The sequence below is a fragment of the Lipotes vexillifer genome, unplaced genomic scaffold (assembly GCF_000442215.2).
Source record: "Lipotes vexillifer unplaced genomic scaffold, Lipotes_vexillifer_v1.1 scaffold717, whole genome shotgun sequence".
Taxonomy (NCBI): Eukaryota; Metazoa; Chordata; class Mammalia; order Artiodactyla; family Lipotidae; genus Lipotes; species Lipotes vexillifer.
Window position 1 is genome coordinate 2,871,620 of NW_006798707.1, and position 18,611 is coordinate 2,890,230.

The following is an 18,611-nucleotide window of genomic DNA, read 5'->3' on the forward strand; positions in this document are numbered from 1 at the left end:
CCCCCCCCCCCCCCCCCCCGCTGTGGCCTGAGCTCTGCTCTGAGGATTAGTGCAGCTACACAGCAAACGTGAGCACCCAACTGGGTGTGTACAGACATTTCCCAATAGAGGGGTGGGTTGTGGTCCCTCTTGGTAGTTTAATCAACTGTTCCTTGAGTGCCTTGGAAGAGATTGTCCCTGTCACCCCTGTCTGAATAACTGGACAAGTCAAGGTGGGGATCATTTACTTGGAGCCACAGCCTATCCCTGGGGGAGGGAGCTTAGTCCTCAGGACCCAGTTTAACATGTTCTTGAGTCATGATCTACTTCAAGAAGAAAGGACTTGAAGTCTATCATTTTTCCAAACTTAAAAAATCAGCTTTGAAGCAGATGTGGAGATTGGCCCTTAGCTGTACCCTGTGGGTGAGAATTCTTGTCTTTTGACAGCCCACTGAGCTGGCATTGAATCACCCAATTACTGCAAATTCTTTTCTAAATAGAAAGCACTCCACAGCCTCCAGTGGAAAAATTCCAAATTCTGCAGCAAATATCCTGCTCATTGGCAGAAGCAGGTTTTGGGCATGAACAATGGTTCTTCACTTCAGTTTAACTCCAGCAGAAGTTCTGCAGATGACCTGGGAATAAAGTTTGCAGAGAAGCCGCTGGGGGAGACTAGGGTGTGTGTGTGTGTGTGTGTGTGTGTGTGTGTGTGTGTGTGTGTGTGTGTGTGTGTGTGCGCGCGCGCATCTGCCTGCCTTACCCACATGTCCTTCTGAGCTTCAGCCCCCACGGGGTGCAGAGAATAGGCTGCTTTGTTTGGGAGGCTTGGTTGTACCCACTCAGTCTGAGAGGCATGTGGGTGCATGGGGTAGAGCATCCGAGATATGCCTCTGAGACAGGCTTAGCCGGAGAGGCAGCAGGGCTGCACTGATGGGCTGGAAGCTTTGCTTTTAGGGCTTTGGAGCTGAGCTTGGGAAAGAGGGTGGGTGGAGCTGTGTGTCTTAATGCCACCTCAGGCTTCTTATCTCTGGAGCAGTCAGCTTCTAAACAGAGCTCATAATGGGCACATAAAAGCTATTTAACCTTAAAAAAAAAAGCAGCAGCTTTCCACCTGTACAAGTACATACGTATGCTTGCAAATGGAGTGATGGAACAGTCAAGGGTAATGAAATGTTCAAAAAAATACAAGGAATGAAAGACAATAGATTCTAGAGCCAGGCACACCTGTTCACGTTTTACTCTGTTCTCTTCCTAGCTGTGTAACCTCAGGCAAGGCATTGGGGGGGGGGAGTGAATGGACGAGAGGTGCTTTGGTTTTCTCATCTGCAAAAACCAGGAGAATGCTATCTGCTTCATTCATTGTTGAAAGAATTAAATGGTTTCACAGAGCTAACCCAAGTAAAACACCTGGTTCATCAAGCACACGGTAAATATCGTTTCCTTCTAAATTAAGACCAGCACTTGAAGGATTAAAGAGTGTCATTGTGGGGTCCAAAGTTATAGTTACTCGTTGAACCCCAAGGCAAACCAGGATCTAGGACTGCAAACAGTGATTGTTTAGAATTTAGGAGAGCCTCTGGGCAGTGCCCTTTCCAGGCCTTTCCTACCTCTCAGGAGGAGTTTGGTTGGCCCACCCTCTCTGGGGTTGTCTGACGCTTGGCTGTCACCCTTGCCTTCTGGGGTGACTGGCATCAGTGTGACTCAGTCGGCCAGCCCGTCAGGCCACTTCCTTCTGCTGGCACTTGTCCTGGGCATGGCTGGCGCCGGCCTCCCGCTGCAGCCCGTGGCCCAGCACGCAGAGCTCTGGGGGCGGTGCACCCCTGCTGCCGCCCTTCCGTTCTGGGGCACAGGGACTGTTCCATGGCTCTGTGTCCTTGGGGCTCTCCTCGCTGCAGCTGCAGAGAGAAAGCACAGGTGCCAATCAAACTCTCCTCGTTCCTTCTGGCCCCGCCCCATCTCCATTCTGTCTCTCTCAAGCCCTCCCGTCTGTGTCACCCACAGACCTGGTGGACTCTTGGTGCCAGGCCTCTGCCTTTCCGTATCAGCTTTGCCTGCTGGTGCTGTCCTTGTGGGTGTCCGCTGTGGCTGGGCACCGTGCGAGCCAAGCTCCTGGCGTTTCAGAGGACAGGCTGAGTCCTGTTCTCTCTTGGGATGCCCAGATCCTGCTGCTGCGAACAAAGAATCTCCCTCAGGAACTCGGGAGCCAGGCCTTTATTTTGTTTTTGTTTTAAAAGCACTTCTTATTTAATAAGGAGCTAGGCTTAGCTAGTTGAATCAAAAATAACACCAACAATAACAGCAAAAAAACCCCTGCTTTGCTCAGCTGCCACCCTTTTCCTGAATGGAATAAAATGAAAACTGCTTGGCTCAGACCTGGCATTTGGCTAGAATAGAGCTTCCCAGCTGCTGAGTGCCACAGTGAGAGGGGCTCTGAACAGAGAAGGACACCCAATGTACTCTGGGAGCACAGAATGGAGGGTGGTCACAAGCACGGATCAAGCCTAGGCCAGATGGGGGACCAGCTCGGAAAGCCACACTGGCTACGGGCAGCCAGGCTAGCCTCACAAAGACCGCGTAGAGGGTGGAGTCGGCTGTCTGGGTTCAAGTCCTGTCCCTTCCACTTACTAGCTGTGTGACCTATAGCATGTTGATTGATCTCTCTGATTCTCAGTTTCCTGCTTTGTGAGAGGGAGATAGTAATGATACCCATCTCATAGGACACTCAAAGTTATCAATATTGGATGACGCATGGAAAACTCTCTGCACACTAACCAGCATATGATAGGTGCTCACTAAATTGTCGGCTGTCACTGGTGCTGTTTTGTAGTAGGACTAGGAAGTCACACCTGCAAGGGACCTGAGGGACCACCCTGTCATATGACAGGTGGGCACCTGAGGCTCGGAGCCTCTCCATCAGTCACCTGAGGACCAGGACTGGCCCCAGCTCCCCACATGCACAGACCAGAAGCCCTTCTCTCTGTCCGTGACGGCACCTTCTTGACGGTATTATGAGTGTGCTCGGCTCTGCATGCTTAGGCTTAACGTGGGACGTCCAACCAGTGGAGGACAAGTTTGAGTTTGGATCCTAACAAGATCAGGGTGGCAGGAATGGTGGGGGGAGGTGGGGTGGGCACTGACACTGGCCGTCATACGTGATTTTCAGGCAGTGAGGAACCCACCCTGTTCCTTAGAGCCAGTCTCATCTATGTCAGCCTCTGGCCCCATTCTAAGTCCCTGCAGGACCCAGTGATTTGTGGGCCACAGCTCCCACCTTATTTTTTCTTCTTCCTGTGCCCCTTTTGAGCAGGGGGGTGCATGACACTTTGCTGCTCCCAGACTGGAGCAGGGGACAGGCCGTGGCTTGCAGTGTCAGTGAAGGCTGACGCCAAGGTGTGACGCAAGATTTGATTCTTGAACTGTGTCTTCCCCACCCCCAACCAGGTCCCACATATGTGTGAGGCTCAGGCCAGGAGGTCGACTGTTTTGGTTGCCATATGGCCATGTTTCCACCTGTTCCCCGACCTGCTGGGGAGCCAGGCGGTCCAGGTCTCCAGGAAACGGGGTCAGGGGGCTGCAGAGAGACCCTGACTGGCTGGTCCAGTCCTGGCAAAATTAAAAGCACCGCATTTAGCGGAGCAAGTCTGGGCACACTGAGACCTGGATAGAGACAGGTGCCTTCACCTGGGGATTCAACACGTAAATAACAGTTGAAGCTCAGTAACAGAGCTTCCTGGGGAGGCCTCCAAGGACTGCGCCCAATCCCCGGGCCCCAAGATGGGGAAGATATCAACACCCACCATCAGTTTTTCTGAAAAAGGGGCATGGGATGACCTGCAGGGGATCAACACCAGACACAGGCCAGTGCATCCTGCAAGCCTGCCTCGGCTGCGAGATACAATGGGTAGGGCTGTCCCTGCAAGTCCCTGCTTGGGGAAACAGCCTGTAGGAGTTTCTGGCTCTCGGGCACTGGCTTGTTGTCTTGTTGCATGATCTCGGGGGAATCATGCTCAGTTCCCTGGCATTGTTTCCCATACGCAGGAGGGCAGAAAAAAATGCTTGTCATCTCCAGAGCCGCAAAAGCCCTCCTCTTACAGCTGGTGCACTTCTGCTCCCAGACGCCAATTTTACAGGGCTGAGTGGGGAGTGGGGTGTGTGTCTGGGGAGTAGGCATTTTTCCATCACATTCATCACGTGCTCACAGTTTCACAGTCTGGAACAGCTTAGACATGTGGTCTGACCAGGAGATACGGGAATGGCTGTGAGTCATTCTGTGACCTTCCACGTGACCTTGGGAAGGCTCCTCTTTATGAATCCTCCTCCCTCTTTAAAGCTACAGTTACTCCCCACCCCACCTCATCTCTCTGAATATTGAGATTCAGGACATAAAACAACCTTTAAGGCCACCCTATTCCGAGGAGAAACCTGAAAGAATGGCAATATTTTCTCCTTGAACAATTTTATGTTGCTTTATTATTGCTCCTGCTGTTTTAAAATGTTAGTGTTTTTAATTAATGCCATTTTATTGTCCTTGTTCTCTCAAGCTCTTCTCCTGAAGGGCACAGTTTTAGAAATCTAATAACTGAATAAGTGGCTAGTGTGAGGAATAATGCAATAACATTTATAGAGGTTCTCAGATGAAAGGCACTGTGCTGTAGGAAGCTCATTTTAGATTTAAGAAAAGAGCAACGTTACATTAAGATTCTTGCAAAAATAATCAATATTTCATTTCTTTCAAGTGGCTGGGGAAGTTTCTATAACTATAATCATGCACAACTTTCCCGAGATAATATCTTTATTTAAAATTGACTGCCTAGTACTTTGTGAAAAACTACCATTTATGCCAGGACAGACTGTGAAGTCTGTAACACATATCGCTCTGGCAGAAATTAACTTCTCATTTACACAACTGTGGGCAATGCAAAGATAGCAAGGACTGCTGTGGGTTGAGCTTTGTCTGATATGATATCAAGACACATTGATAAGAGTTCCTCTTTTTTTTTTTTTTTTGCGGTACTCGGGTCTCTCAGTGTTGTGGCCTCTCCTGTTGCGGAGCACAGGCTCCGGACGCACAGGCTCAGCAGCTATGGCTCACGGGCCCAGCCGCTCCGCGGCATGTGGGATCTTCCCAGACCGGGGCATGAACCCGTGTCCCCTGCATTGGCAGGCGGACTCTCAACCACTGCGCCACCAGGGAAGCCTGAGAGTCTTGTTCTTGCTCTACACTGTTCTGAAAGGGGAGATGGAGATGAGGCTGGATTGCAGGAGAAGTGGGGGCAGGTCCTCAGGAGTATGGGGAAGCCAGACTTTTATATTCAATACCTCCAGGACCCGCTGTTTGTTAAGGTGTGTCCCCTGGTTGCCTCCCAGATCCTTTTGGGGGCGGGGGGCGGCGGGGTTGTGTCCATGTGGTCAAAACTGTTTTCATAATAATACTAAGATGTTATGTGCCCTTTTCACTTATTCTTTCAGGAATGTAGAGTGGAGTTTTCCAGACTACATGATGTGTGATACCACAACAGATTGACTCTGGACAAAGGTCTGAGAATCCAACTGTCTGTCTGTGAAGCCCACACCCTAAGGAGGTTTTTAAAACTTTAAGACAGTGCCACTCCTTTCGCTCAATTTTTTTGTTCTTGTGGAAAATATAGTTACTTTTCATTAGGATATAGTTTATGTAAACATAGAATGGTGTCGTTTTTGTTTTTTCAATTAATAAATATTTTAAACATCTCTCAATTTTAATTTGTAACGCAGTAAAAAGCGATAGATGCAACGCACATATGCAAAGGCTCCTTGGCGGGGTGGGTCTCGATTTTGAAGAGCTTAAAGAAGTCCTGGGACCAAAAATTTGAGCACCTCCCACTAAGATGCTGGTCTATTGCCGTAAACCAGGAAAGACAGAAATCAGGCTGCTGGCTCCAGACAGGTGACAGTGACTCAACTTTGGGGGTCAAGTCACTTCACCTCAGTTTCCCCAAGTGTAAAATAAGGGGCACATGTGGTTGCACCAACCTGATTGTTTTAAACATTTTTTTTTTAATTTAAAAATTTTTTTTTAAAACTTTATCTTTAGTACAGCAGAGTCCCTTGCAATTAAATCTTTCTCGGGAACCTGAAGTGTGTAACAGATGAAAGACGGTTGCTTAAGCATGGGGGACTGGGAGACAGGACATTCCTAGACCCCTCTCCCAGCTGCTCTCCTCTGGGAGCACAGTTTGAAAACTACTGACCCAGATGAGCCTAAGGGCACATCAGCTCTATCCCAATGACTGCAGGGCTGTGGCCCGAGGACTCTCCTTACCTGCTGTGGCCAAGCTGGGATTCACAAGCGTCGCTGGTGGTGCCTGGGACAGGCAGGTGAAGGTGGATGCCCGGCCGGCAGTCAGAATCTGTCCTTCTGATGAAAGGCTGAGGGTTGAGGGCACACAGGGCTGTCCCTCGCTGTGAGTCCGCTCTCAGTTGTGGCCCTGAGCTGCTCCTCCAGCATCCTGTCGGGGTCCCACAAGGACCCCCAGCTTCAGGTGGCAGCGATGGTGGGGTGAGTTGGGGTACTGTTGAGAATGGTGACTTAGCTTCAAACAGAGAGGAGGTGGCTGGACAGAAAATGGAACATGTGTTCCCAGATGCTTTGGCCGTGGCTGCCCGACTGTCTTCAGAATCTCTTGTTTCCTTGGGCCCCTGACTGGGAGACGCTGGGGGAGATGGGGAGGGGCCAGAGGCAGGGGAACTGGCTTCTGTACACTGGGCAGGGGGGCTGGAGACCTTGTGCTGAGCGGGTGGGCTTGCCGAGGGAGGGGTGGACAGTTTGTGCTGGGGGGGAGGGGAAGCTTGTTTCTTCACTGTTGTGGGGCTTAGCATCCTGGGGCTCACTGGAGGGCTGAGCGGTGGGCTGGGGGACCTGTGCACACAGGGCACACTTGGCTGGGCAGGTCTGTGAGTGGAGGGCACGCATGAGTGCCTCTTGTCCACTCTGGGCGTCCAGTGTGCCCTTGTGGGAGAGGCCTTCCTGACCCGCATGGGGCTTCTCTCTTGGTTCTGCCTTGGGGCCTCGGGAAAACGTGGCCCTCGCATTGGCCTGGCCAGGCTGGGTTCCGAGGTCCTGTCTTGCCCGGACGTGTGGCTGGAGTGGTGCCAGCGGATGACCTTCCGGGGATGCTTGGAGAGACCTGTGGCCCTGTCCGCTCGTGCCTGACTCTGAGCCCTGCCGCCCTGCACCTCTGGGTTCCCGCTGGCTGCTGGTGGGTGGCTGAGGTCCAAGGCGAGCTTTCCGGGATTGCAGCCTCTCTTGCTTCCCCCTGGTTCTGCGCTGCGGGCCCTGGCGAGGGTGGCCGTGCTCTTGCTGGGCAGCAGGTCAGAGGGGCTCATGGCGGCTCTTAGCTTTGGGGAAGCCCACGTTCTCCGGGCGGGGCCAGCCCCTCCCAGCCCTGGCACGTGGGTCCCTTCAAGGGAGCTCTCTGCTAGATTGCTGCTTTCTGGGGGCTCCAGGGAAGTGAATGATTTGTCCATCAGGATTTCCAGAGGCGGTGGAGGGAGATGCTCTGGGTTCTCCTCTGTTTCACAGTTGAGGTCCTCACTCTTGGATGCTTCTGCTGTGAGCAGAGGGGGAAAAGTGGGAACAAAGGGCCTCCAGCCTTGGCCCATCCTGAGAGATTCTCCACCTGCTGCTGGAGAAATTCGAGGCTTTGGATACAAAGGGGCAAGTCCCCTGTAAATGGGGAATCTGGGAGGCATGGTGGGGACCCCCCACTTCCTGGGGCAGGGGCTCGGCCCAGAGTCCTTGGGATCCCCCAGTGTCCTTAGACCCTCGGTGGGACTGAAAGTTTCAATGAGTTTCTTGACCGACGTTCTGGTAGGACAGCTCTTGATGTTCCAGTCCTGGGCCCTGGGAGCCTCACTGGCCCTCTCACCTGATGGCATGACATTTGGAAGCCCCTCAGCTTTTCCCTGCCCGGGCTGTTCTCCCTCAGGGTGGGGACAGCATTTCTGCAAGGTGCTCTGACTTGGCAAAATGCTGAAGTTCTTGGTGAGGGACGCCTTCAGCTTGCTGATGGTGCTGCTTGGGGTGACCTTGCAGTAGTGGTCAGGCCTCAGCGCTGTTGCCCTGGGTTGCAGAACCTGCTTCTGGCTGTGCCCCTGCCGTCGGGTGTCCCGGGTGCAAAGCGCCTCCAGCCTCTGGCTGAGGTCTCTCTGGACCCTCTGCAGCTCCTGGAGGGTGGGGTCCTCCACGTGGCTCTTCAGACACCCCTCAGATTGGGACCTCCTCTGCCTTGAGGGGGCCTTCCTGCTGTTGCTGGCCGTGTTCGGTCTTGGGGGCACCATGGTTCTCTCCTCTTCCTCAATCCATTCCTGGTGCTCAGAGGGCACGGGGACAAACTTAATCCTTTCACTGATTGCTTCCTTCATCTTCAGAATCATTTCCTGGTCCTGGGGGCTCCTGAGCCTCCGGGGGTGTGGCTGAAATGGGCTTTCGGCACCGGCAGGTGAAGACCGAGGCCTTGCATGGGAAGCGCTTCCCTGCCCCGCACGCGGACTCAGGCAGCTCTCTCTGTCTTCCACCGCCTCTGGGCTGCTGTCCTCACCTTCACTGAGGGGCGGAGTGTCCATCAACCTGGAGCCTTTAGGAAAGTGTGCTTCCCTGGAGATCCTGATCCCAGGGGAATCACACGGAGCGCTTTGGCCCAGCCCCCAAGACCTGGAGGCAGTATTTTCTGGACCTGTGCTGGAGGGCCAGGGGCTCCCTGATCCACCCTGCACTGCTGGCTGAACCTTTGCTGTAAGAGGCCTTGAGAGCAGGCAGTCCTGGGGTCTGGCTGAACCCATCCAGAATGGGCTTTGCTGCCAGGTATGTCTTGACAGCTTGGCCTCCACTGTGGGTGGAATCGCTGGCCTCCATTCTGCAGGCTCCAGCACGAAGTCCCAGCTGGCTTGCTTGCCCAGCTTGTCTGCCAGCTGCACAGACTCATTGTCAGCACCAATGCCACTGTCCTCAGAGCACAAGGGTAGGCCCTGCACTTCAGGGTCACCGTGGCCACTCGCTAAGCTCTCCAGGTGCCCCAGGACCCTGAGGAGGCGTTCATCCGCACCCCTCTTCTTGCGCAGCTTGTTTCCCAGGTGGCCCGCGGTGCCGTGGAAGCAGCGGCCGGAGCCCTCCAGGAGGCTGTCAGAGAGCGAGGCCACCGTGCCGCTGAGCGCCTGCAGCCTGCTAACTGTGTACTGCAGAAGCTGCTGCAAGAGATCTGGCTGCTCCTGGGGTTCTCTTTTCTTCAAAGGCCAAGCCAGATCCTCCTTAACTTCCTGGAGGAGCTCTTCCCCATCCGTGGAGATATCCCCTAAGAGCTGGTTGACCTCATCAAAACACAGCAACAGGAAGCCGACCATGGGCTGCAGCAGCTCCTGGGTCTGTGCGGCACGATGGGTGATGCTCAGAACTGCTTTGTATTTGGAGAGGCAGGTGTGCAGGTAGGTGTAAGCACGCTGGTGGGCCTTCACCAGGGGCTCAGGGAAGTCTACTTTGTCTTCAGACTCGTGGGCAGGAAGGATGGTTTGGCAGTAATGGCCCTGTTTGCTCGACCTGTGACCTTTTGGCCTCTTTTCCCATTTGGAAGTCTCCTGGGTATTACTTTCTTCACTCTCTTCCCCAGAAAAGGCCGCCCCTTGTGATCCATGGGAACTCTGTCTCTTGAATGGAATGTCTGTAGCCACGTAGCTTTGTGATTTGTTCAGCTGGGATGGGGAGGTTTTGGTTTCTGGGATCAGTGCTTCCATATCTTTCCTTTTGCCCGAAGTGGGATCTCTGGTGAGCTGACAAAGACTTTCAGCCACGGATTGGATCCACCTGGGACTTTCCTGCTCTTCTGCTGGCCTCTGACCCTGGGGCGAGCCCCCTCCAGAGTCATAGCAGGTGGAGTTTTGAACCAGCAAAGGGATGGAGCATCTTTCACTGGGCCCCTGACATCCTGGCAGAATTGCTTTGGGCTTTTTAAAAAACTGGATGCCACTCTTAGCAACGCTGTTAACAATATCACTGTGGGAAGGTGTACATCCCATGATGTCAGCCTGTAGTCATCTCCCATCTGCAACCCTCACAATTTTCAGAGAATTGTATTCAAAACAGGAACAAAAGGCAGTCTTACTAGTCCATCCAGGCAGTTTCCAAGCCAGAATCCTTTGAAGTCCAAGGTGCAATGTCCTAAACTTGGAACCGGCTTTCTTTACTTCCTTGGCCCCATCGCATAGAGGTAGTGATGCTGCCGCCGTTCTGGTGTTGTTCTAAGTTTTGAACCCTCTGCTGCCGGTGAGCAACAGGGCAGTTCTCGAGGACTTCAGTCCCGTGGATTACCAGACTGCATTTTGCTCGTGTCCTGACAGATGTGCATGGCAAGTGGAACTTTAAGCCTATTAGGTTAATCATGCCCTAGCCAGTCAGCACTCACAGCGTGTTCTAATACAGAACTCAGCATTTACTATCTTGGGAAGTGGATTATTTTTGCACGTGCTTATGCTTTTAATTCTGTTCAGATGTCTCCCATATGAAACCTAGAGAAATGAGCCATAATTGCAAAAAGGCTCTGGAAGAGAGACATTTGTGGAGGGGAAGCAAGGGCTCACCGTTTATGAATCCTGGCAGAGAAGTGACCTTCACAGTTTAATAAGGGCAAACTAGCCGAGTGTGCTCCAACCTGCTGCCATCCAGAAGACCCCAAAACTGCACAGTAGCTGGGAATTGAGGTGATACATTGTTGTTTGTGTGGCTTATAAAAATGCTACGACTTTCTAGTGCTGGAGGACATCTCTAAATAGACAGGGAATAAAGAAGGCTTTCCTCTACACTGGAAAAGGGAGGTAGATCGCAGGGAGCCTTGGAGGGGAAAGCAGGAAAAACGTTCCATCATATAAAGCTTAAGGCTGGTCCCTGTGGACTATAGGGGCTCGGGGAGACAATGCTCTCACAGGAAAAGGCTTTTTACTAAACCTTCCTCATAGGAAAATAAGCTAAACCTGGGCAGTGGAGAGCCATTAGGAGTAGAACTTAAGGGGAAATGTATTTTCCTTTTCAGGCCCAGCTTCTATACTCAGTCTGAGCCTGGTGCTCTTGCCCATGGCTAAGGTCGCAGCTGCCCATTTAAAACCTCCTTTAGGGCTTCCCTGGTGGCGCAGTGGTTGAGAGTCCGCCTGCCGATGCAGGGGATGCGGGTTTGTGCCCCGGTCCGGGAAGATCCCACGTGCCGCGTGAGCGGCTGGGCCCGTGAGCCATGGCCGCTGAGCCTGCGCGTCTGGAGCCTGTGCTCCGCAACGGGAGAGGCCACAACAGTGAGAGGCCCGCATACCGCAAAAACCAAAAAACCCCATAAAAACCTCCTTTAAAATTTTCTTTGCTGTCAGTAAAGTCTAGAGCAGGGGTTTGAAGTTGGAAGACTTGAGTTTAAATACTGAGCTCTTCTCCTTTTAGTTGGGGGAATTTCCACAAGTGATTTAACTTCCCTGGGGGCAGAGCGCATCTTTGAAATGGGGATAGTGATATCTACGTCGTGGAGTTGTTGGGGGGATTAAGTCAATTGTCAGCTAATGCTAGGCAAGTGCTTGGCACAGTGCTTGGTAAGAGGTAGGTACTCAAGAAAAAAAAAAAAAGGTATTCCTTATTCCTTTCCCCCTGGCATCTAAGTCACTTGTAATAAAAGTCATGAGAAAATTCATTAGTTTGTCCAGGACCAAGCTCCAGTCCTTTCCTGAATTGTCTGGAAATAACTGCCTACTGATGGCTTAGAGCCCCAGATCGGGTTTTTGCCATCCTGCGTCTGTGCAGATGGCTCTCTGCTTGGCACACTGATGCCTCAGGACTTTTCTAAGGCCTCATTGTGTCATTTCTCTGTTCTTAAACACAAAATAACGCCCACCAACTGCAGAAGGAAGAGAGGCTTTGATTTAACCATTTCATATTTTTGGTTATTTAGCTCGTTGACAATGTTTAATTTTCCTAATAGAAAAAAGATTGCATCGAGCATCTCCTGAAGTTGCTGAGAATGGAGTTATATTCTGGCTTTACAGTTTTCATTTTCTCTCACTGAGCCCCATACAACCAACGAAAATAACACTGTGGGTTTTAGGACTTAGGGATCCCTCTTATGCCGGGAGCAAGCTGCAGACTGGCTACCAGCCTGTGTGCAGAGCCCGGTGCCTATCACAGTCCTGTGCCCCAGAGTGCTTAATTAATCAAGTTCTCCTATCTGTTTATTTGAAGCAGGACTCATGGGAAGCACAAAGCTGACTTAGTGCCTGGGGGCGAACTGCGTTAGGCATCAAAAGTTGTTTCATTTGTCACAGCCTGGGCTGGCCCAGTAAACAAGCATATGCTATATGGGAAGATTCTTCTCTCTTCCATTTAACACAGTGCAAAGCTCATCTGAAGGGTTCTTTATGTAAGTTCTCCTCTTGGGGTTTGGGCCCCTGCTTGAATCATCTTTGTGAAAACTTTTGATCTAAGTGACTAAAATTATTTCCAAACCAATAATCAAAATAAAAGTATTTGCCCGGAGGATCAGCTCTCAGATAGCTCTGTGCCTTATAGACTGGTTTTCTTGACTATTCCAAACAATTTAGGACGCTCTTTATTCACTGCCTCTCATTTTTCATTAAGACTCACTTTTGTTTTTCTTTCTTTTCAAACTGGTATGGCTTCAAATTAAAAAAAAAGAAGCATTACTTTCAGTGGGAATGTAAAAGTGACCAACTACTTTGGAAAACTGTTTAACAGTTAAACATACACCCACCTTCTGACCCATCAATTCTACTCCTAAGGATTTACCCAAGACTATGGAATGCCTAGGTCCACAAAAGGGACTGGTACAAGAATATTCATATTGGCTTTATTTAAAATTTTTTTTTATTTTTAATTTTTTCTGTATGCGGGCCTCTCACTGTTGTGGCCTCTCGTGTTGCGGAGCACAGGCTCCGGACGCACAGGCTCAGCGGCCACGGCTCACGGGCCCAGCCGCTTTTATTCATAATAGCCTCAAATTGGAAACAATCCAAACGTTTGTCAATAGGGAAATAGATAAATTTGGCAGTGGAATACTTCCTAGCAATAAAAGGAACAAACTATTGAAATACGTAACAACATAAACTTAAAAATTATTATGCTGAGTGAAAGAAAGAATATATACGGAATAATTCCATTTATAGGAAGTTCAAGAATATACAAAACTAATCTATAGTTACAGAACTCAGACAAGTAGCTACCTCTGGTAAAAGTTATTAACTGGATATGGGCATGAGGGAATTTCTTAGACTAATGGAAATTTTCTATATCTTGACCTGGGTAGTGGTTACACGGGTATATGCATAGGTAAAAATCCCTTGGGTGTACACTTAAGTTTTGTCTTTTATGTGTGTTAAAACACACCACACACACACACACACACACACACACACACACACACACGCCCCTAACTAAAATGCAATATTGTATACTTTACTTTGTGCCTAAGAGAGTCCCAGCTATAATATTCTTGGTCTTGGAAAAGGGCCCCTATATTAGTTGTCTATTGTTGCATAACAAATAACCCTCAAATTTAGCAGCTTAAAACAGCAAACATTATCTCATTATGAAACGTTATGTTTCTGTGGGTCTGGAATGCGGGAGCAGCTCCCTGGATTGTCCTGACTAAGGGTCTCTCATGAGGTTGCAGTCAAGGCATCAGCCCGGTTTGCAGTTATTTGAAGGGTAGAGACTGACACTGGTTGATTTGCTTCCAAGGTAGCTTGTTCACATAACTGTTGACAGAAGGTCTCAGTTCCTTGCTGGATGTTTGCAGGAGGCCTCAGGGCCTCATCATGGGGACCTCTCCATAGGGCTGTTTGAGTGTCTTACAACATGGCAGCTGGCTTCCCCCAGAGTGAAAAGTCCAAGAGAGAGCAAGGAGGAGGCCACTCTGTCCTAATTTCAGAAGCCAAAAACACCTTTACTTGCTTCACATTCTATTCTTTAGGAGTCAATCAAGGGACTTCCCGGGCAGTCCAGTGGTTAAGACTCCGAGTTTCCACTGCAGGGAGTGTGGGTTCAATCCCTGGTCTGAGAACTAAGATCATGCATGTCGTGTGGTGCGGCCAAAAAAAAAAGAAGTCAATCAATAAGTACAGTTCACACTCAAGGAGGGAAAAACTAGGCTCCATATTCAAAAGGTCACTAATTTTTTTTTTAAGATCTGGACATATTATAGGTCAAACCATGACATCCAAAACATAACTATGTACAGTAAACCTTTGTTTACTAAGGACTCGTCATTGCCCTTCAACATGTCAAATAAGTTCCACCCCATTTATTTTCATGTGGCCCTGAACTAATTGGTCGGCAAAAGATGGTTCTCATGTGGCACTGATTCTGAGCCAATGCTGAAGTTCATTTAAGCAGCCTAAAAAAATGCCTTATTTCTCAAATTCTGTCAGCATCACCAGTGAGTTCTCCTGAGCCTTCAAAACTAAGAAGAAATTTCCACTAGCCAAGCCTAGGGCATAGTTTGTCCTTCAGATCTGAAGGAATGTTCTTTGCAACACAATTTCCTGCTCCAGATGTGAGATGAGGCAATAAGCAAGCAACTATTGTGGTGAGCTAGCAGGAAAAGGGAGCTAGCGGTTGGTTGCAGACACTGTGTTAGGCTCTTTACATATATCATTTCACTAGCTTGCCTCCCCGGCTTTGCTGAGGAGAACCAGTAACCATCATTAAAAAATTAATCTGGCTGCTGTTACACACCTTAGAGTAATCCATCCAGAGTTGCTCATGTGATAGGCAATTCCAGCACGTGACATTCAGGTGTCTGCTCTAAGTGCCTTCTGATTTGGTGATCATATTAGAAACCCCTGTTTCTTTTCACCAGTTCTTATTCTGTATGTCTTATTGTCTGAATCAGGAGTTACACAGGCCTCTCATTGTACTTCGGGGGGTTGACTGTTTAAGTCTTTGAGTTGCCACTGAGAAGCCACCAAAATAAGTGTCATCTATACTATGTAGCTTATATTTGGCATCAAAGTACCTTAAATGTACTCTCCAGATTTGGCAAGAATTTATCCAGTTTTGTTTTGTGTGTGTTTGTTTTTGTTTTGTTTTGGGGGTTTTTTTTTTTTTTTTTTGGTATGATAAGGTAACTTGTTTTATTGAAATAGATTAAATTCTTCCCTAAAAATTAGATATTTACCGTAGGGTATGCTAACTACTGTAACAAGCAACCCCCAAATCTCAGTGACTTAACACATGAAGAGTTATTGCTGTTTACCCAATGCCAAGGCAGAAGTTCTTCGTTGGGTTGCTGTCTTAAACAGCTCTGCTCCAAGGGGTGATTTGAGGATCTAGGCCCTTCCATTTTGAAACACTGACAGCTTTAATACCTGACTTCCAAGGCAGAAGGGGAAGAGAGTATGGGGAAGTCATACTGGATTCTCAACTTCTTTGACACACCCATAATTTCTGCTCACATTTTCGTGTCCAGGACTTGTAACATAGCCCCACTTAGATGGAAATGTGCTGGGAAATGAAACCAGTCCCTGGCAGGACAGCTACTTTCCAGCAACACCTCTATACCATGGAAGGGAGCCCCAATTTTAGAGGCCCAGTAGTCTCCTCTGCCACACCCGTGTTTCTAGATAAGGAAACTGAGGCTGAAAAGTTTAGATAATTTGCTCAAATCACATAACTGGCACGTAGCTGATCTGGGATTTGAACCCTTGTCTCTCTGACTCCAAAGCCTGTGTTGTACTTACTACATTTTGGGGGATAAGACAGCTGTTATTTCAATCTTCTTTTGGGCTTAGCAGTTCAACACATGTTGGACTTTTCAGTCACCTGCTCAGATCCAGCCCCACCAGAGAGAGGGCTGCAGGAATCTGTGAGAAGCAACTTTGGATTCGCTCTGCAGCCCAAAGAAGTCCTCTAGGTTGCCCTTCCAAACTGTCTCTGTCTCTGACAAGGACCTTTGGATTGATGACTTGGCCGGATGGTCATTGGTTTAAATTATGTCTCTAGGTGGCGACTTTCAGACAGCCCTTAGCCCTGAATTCTGCATCCCACAGGAAGTCCCAAACTTTGACAGCCCTGCGCTCAGCCCAGGCTCCTGGGTCTCTGGCCCTCAGCTGGCTCGCAGCCAGAGTGGTGCTTGGGACCAGGGAACTGAATATGTTAAACGGCTTTATGTTAACTACCAATTAATTCAAGTCTCTACTTGGTAAAGTAGACTTCTATTTCCAGCGATATTTTAAAGTAAGAGATGTGGATTTCAGCAAAAATGTTTGCATTTCATAAACATGTTTGCATTTTACATACATTGTAATTTTTATTATTACTTTCCACTCTTTTCTTCTATTTGTACATATATTTTGCATAGCTGCTAATCATCCTGCCACTGTATTATCCTCATTAACTTAAACGTATTAGAGACGTTTTCCATGTTACAGCGTTCACCACACTTTTTTTTTTGAATTTTATTTTATTTATTTTTTTATATAGCAGGTTCTTATTAGTTATCCATTTTATACATATTCGTGTATGTATGTCAATCCCAATCCGTTCACCACACTTAAGGAGAAAAAACAGTGATGTGTATAATCTAGGCAACAACCTCTTACTTTAACAAAAAGATACATAGCAACGAGTCTATACACATAAAGGAAAGCACAGTTTGTGAATTTCCTAACTCTTCTTTCCTGAGACGGATGTTTCTCAGGATAAAGTCCTTCACAGAAATGCATATAGACATAACCCCACACAGCCACCCCATGGCGTAGATGGATGGAGAAATACAGGATTTATTTGAGAAGCCAGTGTCTGTGTCAGAGACAAACATCTAATGAAGTGGCGAAGCTGGACTTAAGCCTCAGGTCTGGCTGACTCTCAGGCTCCTGATCTTTCCACTGTCTCAGGCTGTCTGCTGTGATGGCTCAAAATGAGGGGGTTGAAGTGTGTCGATGATTTTAAAACTCTGCTCTCAAGAGCCTGTGAGGGGTCTGAGGGACAACTCAGCTTTAACTGAACACTTCCATTTTTCTCTGTTTAATACACTGGGCTTTCCTGTAAAATACCTTGTGAAGGGAATTAGTAGAGATCTGTTGGGACTTCACCAGTGCCCAACACCGGGCTGTCACAATCCCTGTGCCACATCATAGATGGTTTCCAGGGTCCCTTCTGACTCTAACACCCTTGTTGTTAGGATTGTGGTTCTGTAAGAGTCTGGCCTTAACAGCAAACAAGGTATTTTCCTTCAGAGCAATAATGTAGAAGTCCGATTGCCATCCCTTCCTTGCGAGTGATCATTAGGGGAACCCAAATCTCAAACCCTGTACCATGGAATTCTCCCACTGCCACTGGTCCAGATATATTGACCTGATTTCAGCTCAAATAGTACAGACATCAATCAGATTATACAATACCTTCCTGCCCTTCCAACTTTCTTAATGCAGTAGTTATAGTATTTTTAAAACCAAAAAAAAAAAGATTTTACTGTTTCTTCTTAATGTGAAGGCAATTCATACACATAAATAAAACTAAACTGAAATGTGAATAATCCCACTGACTTAGGGATGGTGATGATGATGGTGGTGGTGATGTTTATCGTCATGAGGGTGCTAGGCTCCGTTGCAAACACTTTACAAACCTTCATTAATTACGCCACATGCAGCTCATGCTGCTGGAGGAGCAGGTTGTGAAGCTGAACACGCACAAATGGAATTTAATGTTATTATTAGACAAGACCCCACACCAGGAAGACAGGAAAGATTAAATTAAACCTAGTTTTTCTGGGAGCTTGTCACTGAGGTGCTTGTAAAGAAGGCTGTGCCCTGAAAAGTCCTTGATTCACTGGCTGAATGGTGTCCCTCCTTTCTTCACTGCTGCCCTTTCTTCCACTCCCCAAGCCCAAGAAAAATCCTTAGCTCATTGCCGTTGACCTCCAGGTCTCAGTCTCTGCACCCTTAACATGGGAAAGATAAGACGGTGCAGGGGAAGGGCTCCTGGCCTTGGAGTCAGAACACAGCACACAGGGGAGGAATTAATCAAGAATTCTTCCCCAGCTGTTAGATCACTGCTCACATGTTATCAGAAAGACCCATGGAAAAATTGTTTTAACACCCATATAAACTGAGGGACCACTTGCTAATTCCCAGTAGGGAAATAACAGAAGAATCTAATTTCTTGACTTCTGTATATTTACTTTTAAACAGATGTACCCTGGGCTTTGGAAAGATCTTGGTTGTTAGTTGTACGAACTTCTCAAAATAGACTCTTTACTCTTGTTGTTATTTTTGGTTTTGCATATGTGTGTCATTTGGGGAAAGACATCAGGTGATGATGTGAATTCATGGTGGAATGCGCGTGAGAATTGAGCCTCAGGATTTCCTAGGGTTTGCAAAGCAAGAAGAGAGAGACTAGCTAAAGAGCCTTTGTAACGTCATAGCCAACACTGTGCATTTTTCCTTATACTTAAATACTACAACATTTTCTGAGCATTCCGCAAAATTGCCCTTGGACTGAAGGGTAGATGGCAGATTCAGTTCTTTTGTTAACATTACATCCATAAGAATGGCTTGTCTGGGCTGACTAGGGGATGGAACACCAACCACCACTTATAACCTTACCTGGAAAATATCAT

At 48.4% G+C, this 18,611-nt stretch overlaps 1 protein-coding gene across 1 annotated transcript; it reads right to left on the reverse strand.

The window, feature by feature from the left end:
• Positions 1 to 1,696: 1,696 nt before the first annotated feature.
• On the reverse strand, positions 1,697 to 10,026 carry PCARE (photoreceptor cilium actin regulator). Its single transcript, XM_007470895.1, has 2 exons — positions 6,281 to 10,026; positions 1,697 to 1,874 (listed from the first exon to the last, which is right to left on the reverse strand). The coding sequence occupies exons 1-2, from the start codon at positions 10,024 to 10,026 to the stop codon at positions 1,697 to 1,699; spliced, it is 3,924 nt and encodes a 1,307-aa protein (XP_007470957.1).
• Positions 10,027 to 18,611: the final 8,585 nt, after the last annotated feature.

Bases quoted from the DNA above. Each gene is read 5' to 3' on its own strand.
- PCARE (XM_007470895.1), bottom strand. From the start codon at position 10,026: ATGGGATGTACACCTTCCCACAGTGATATTGTTAACAGCGTTGCTAAG. The intron at 1,875-6,280 runs GTAAGGAGAGTC...TTCTCTCTGCAG, and splicing joins TCCCAGCTTGGCCACAGCAG to CTGCAGCGAGGAGAGCCCCA.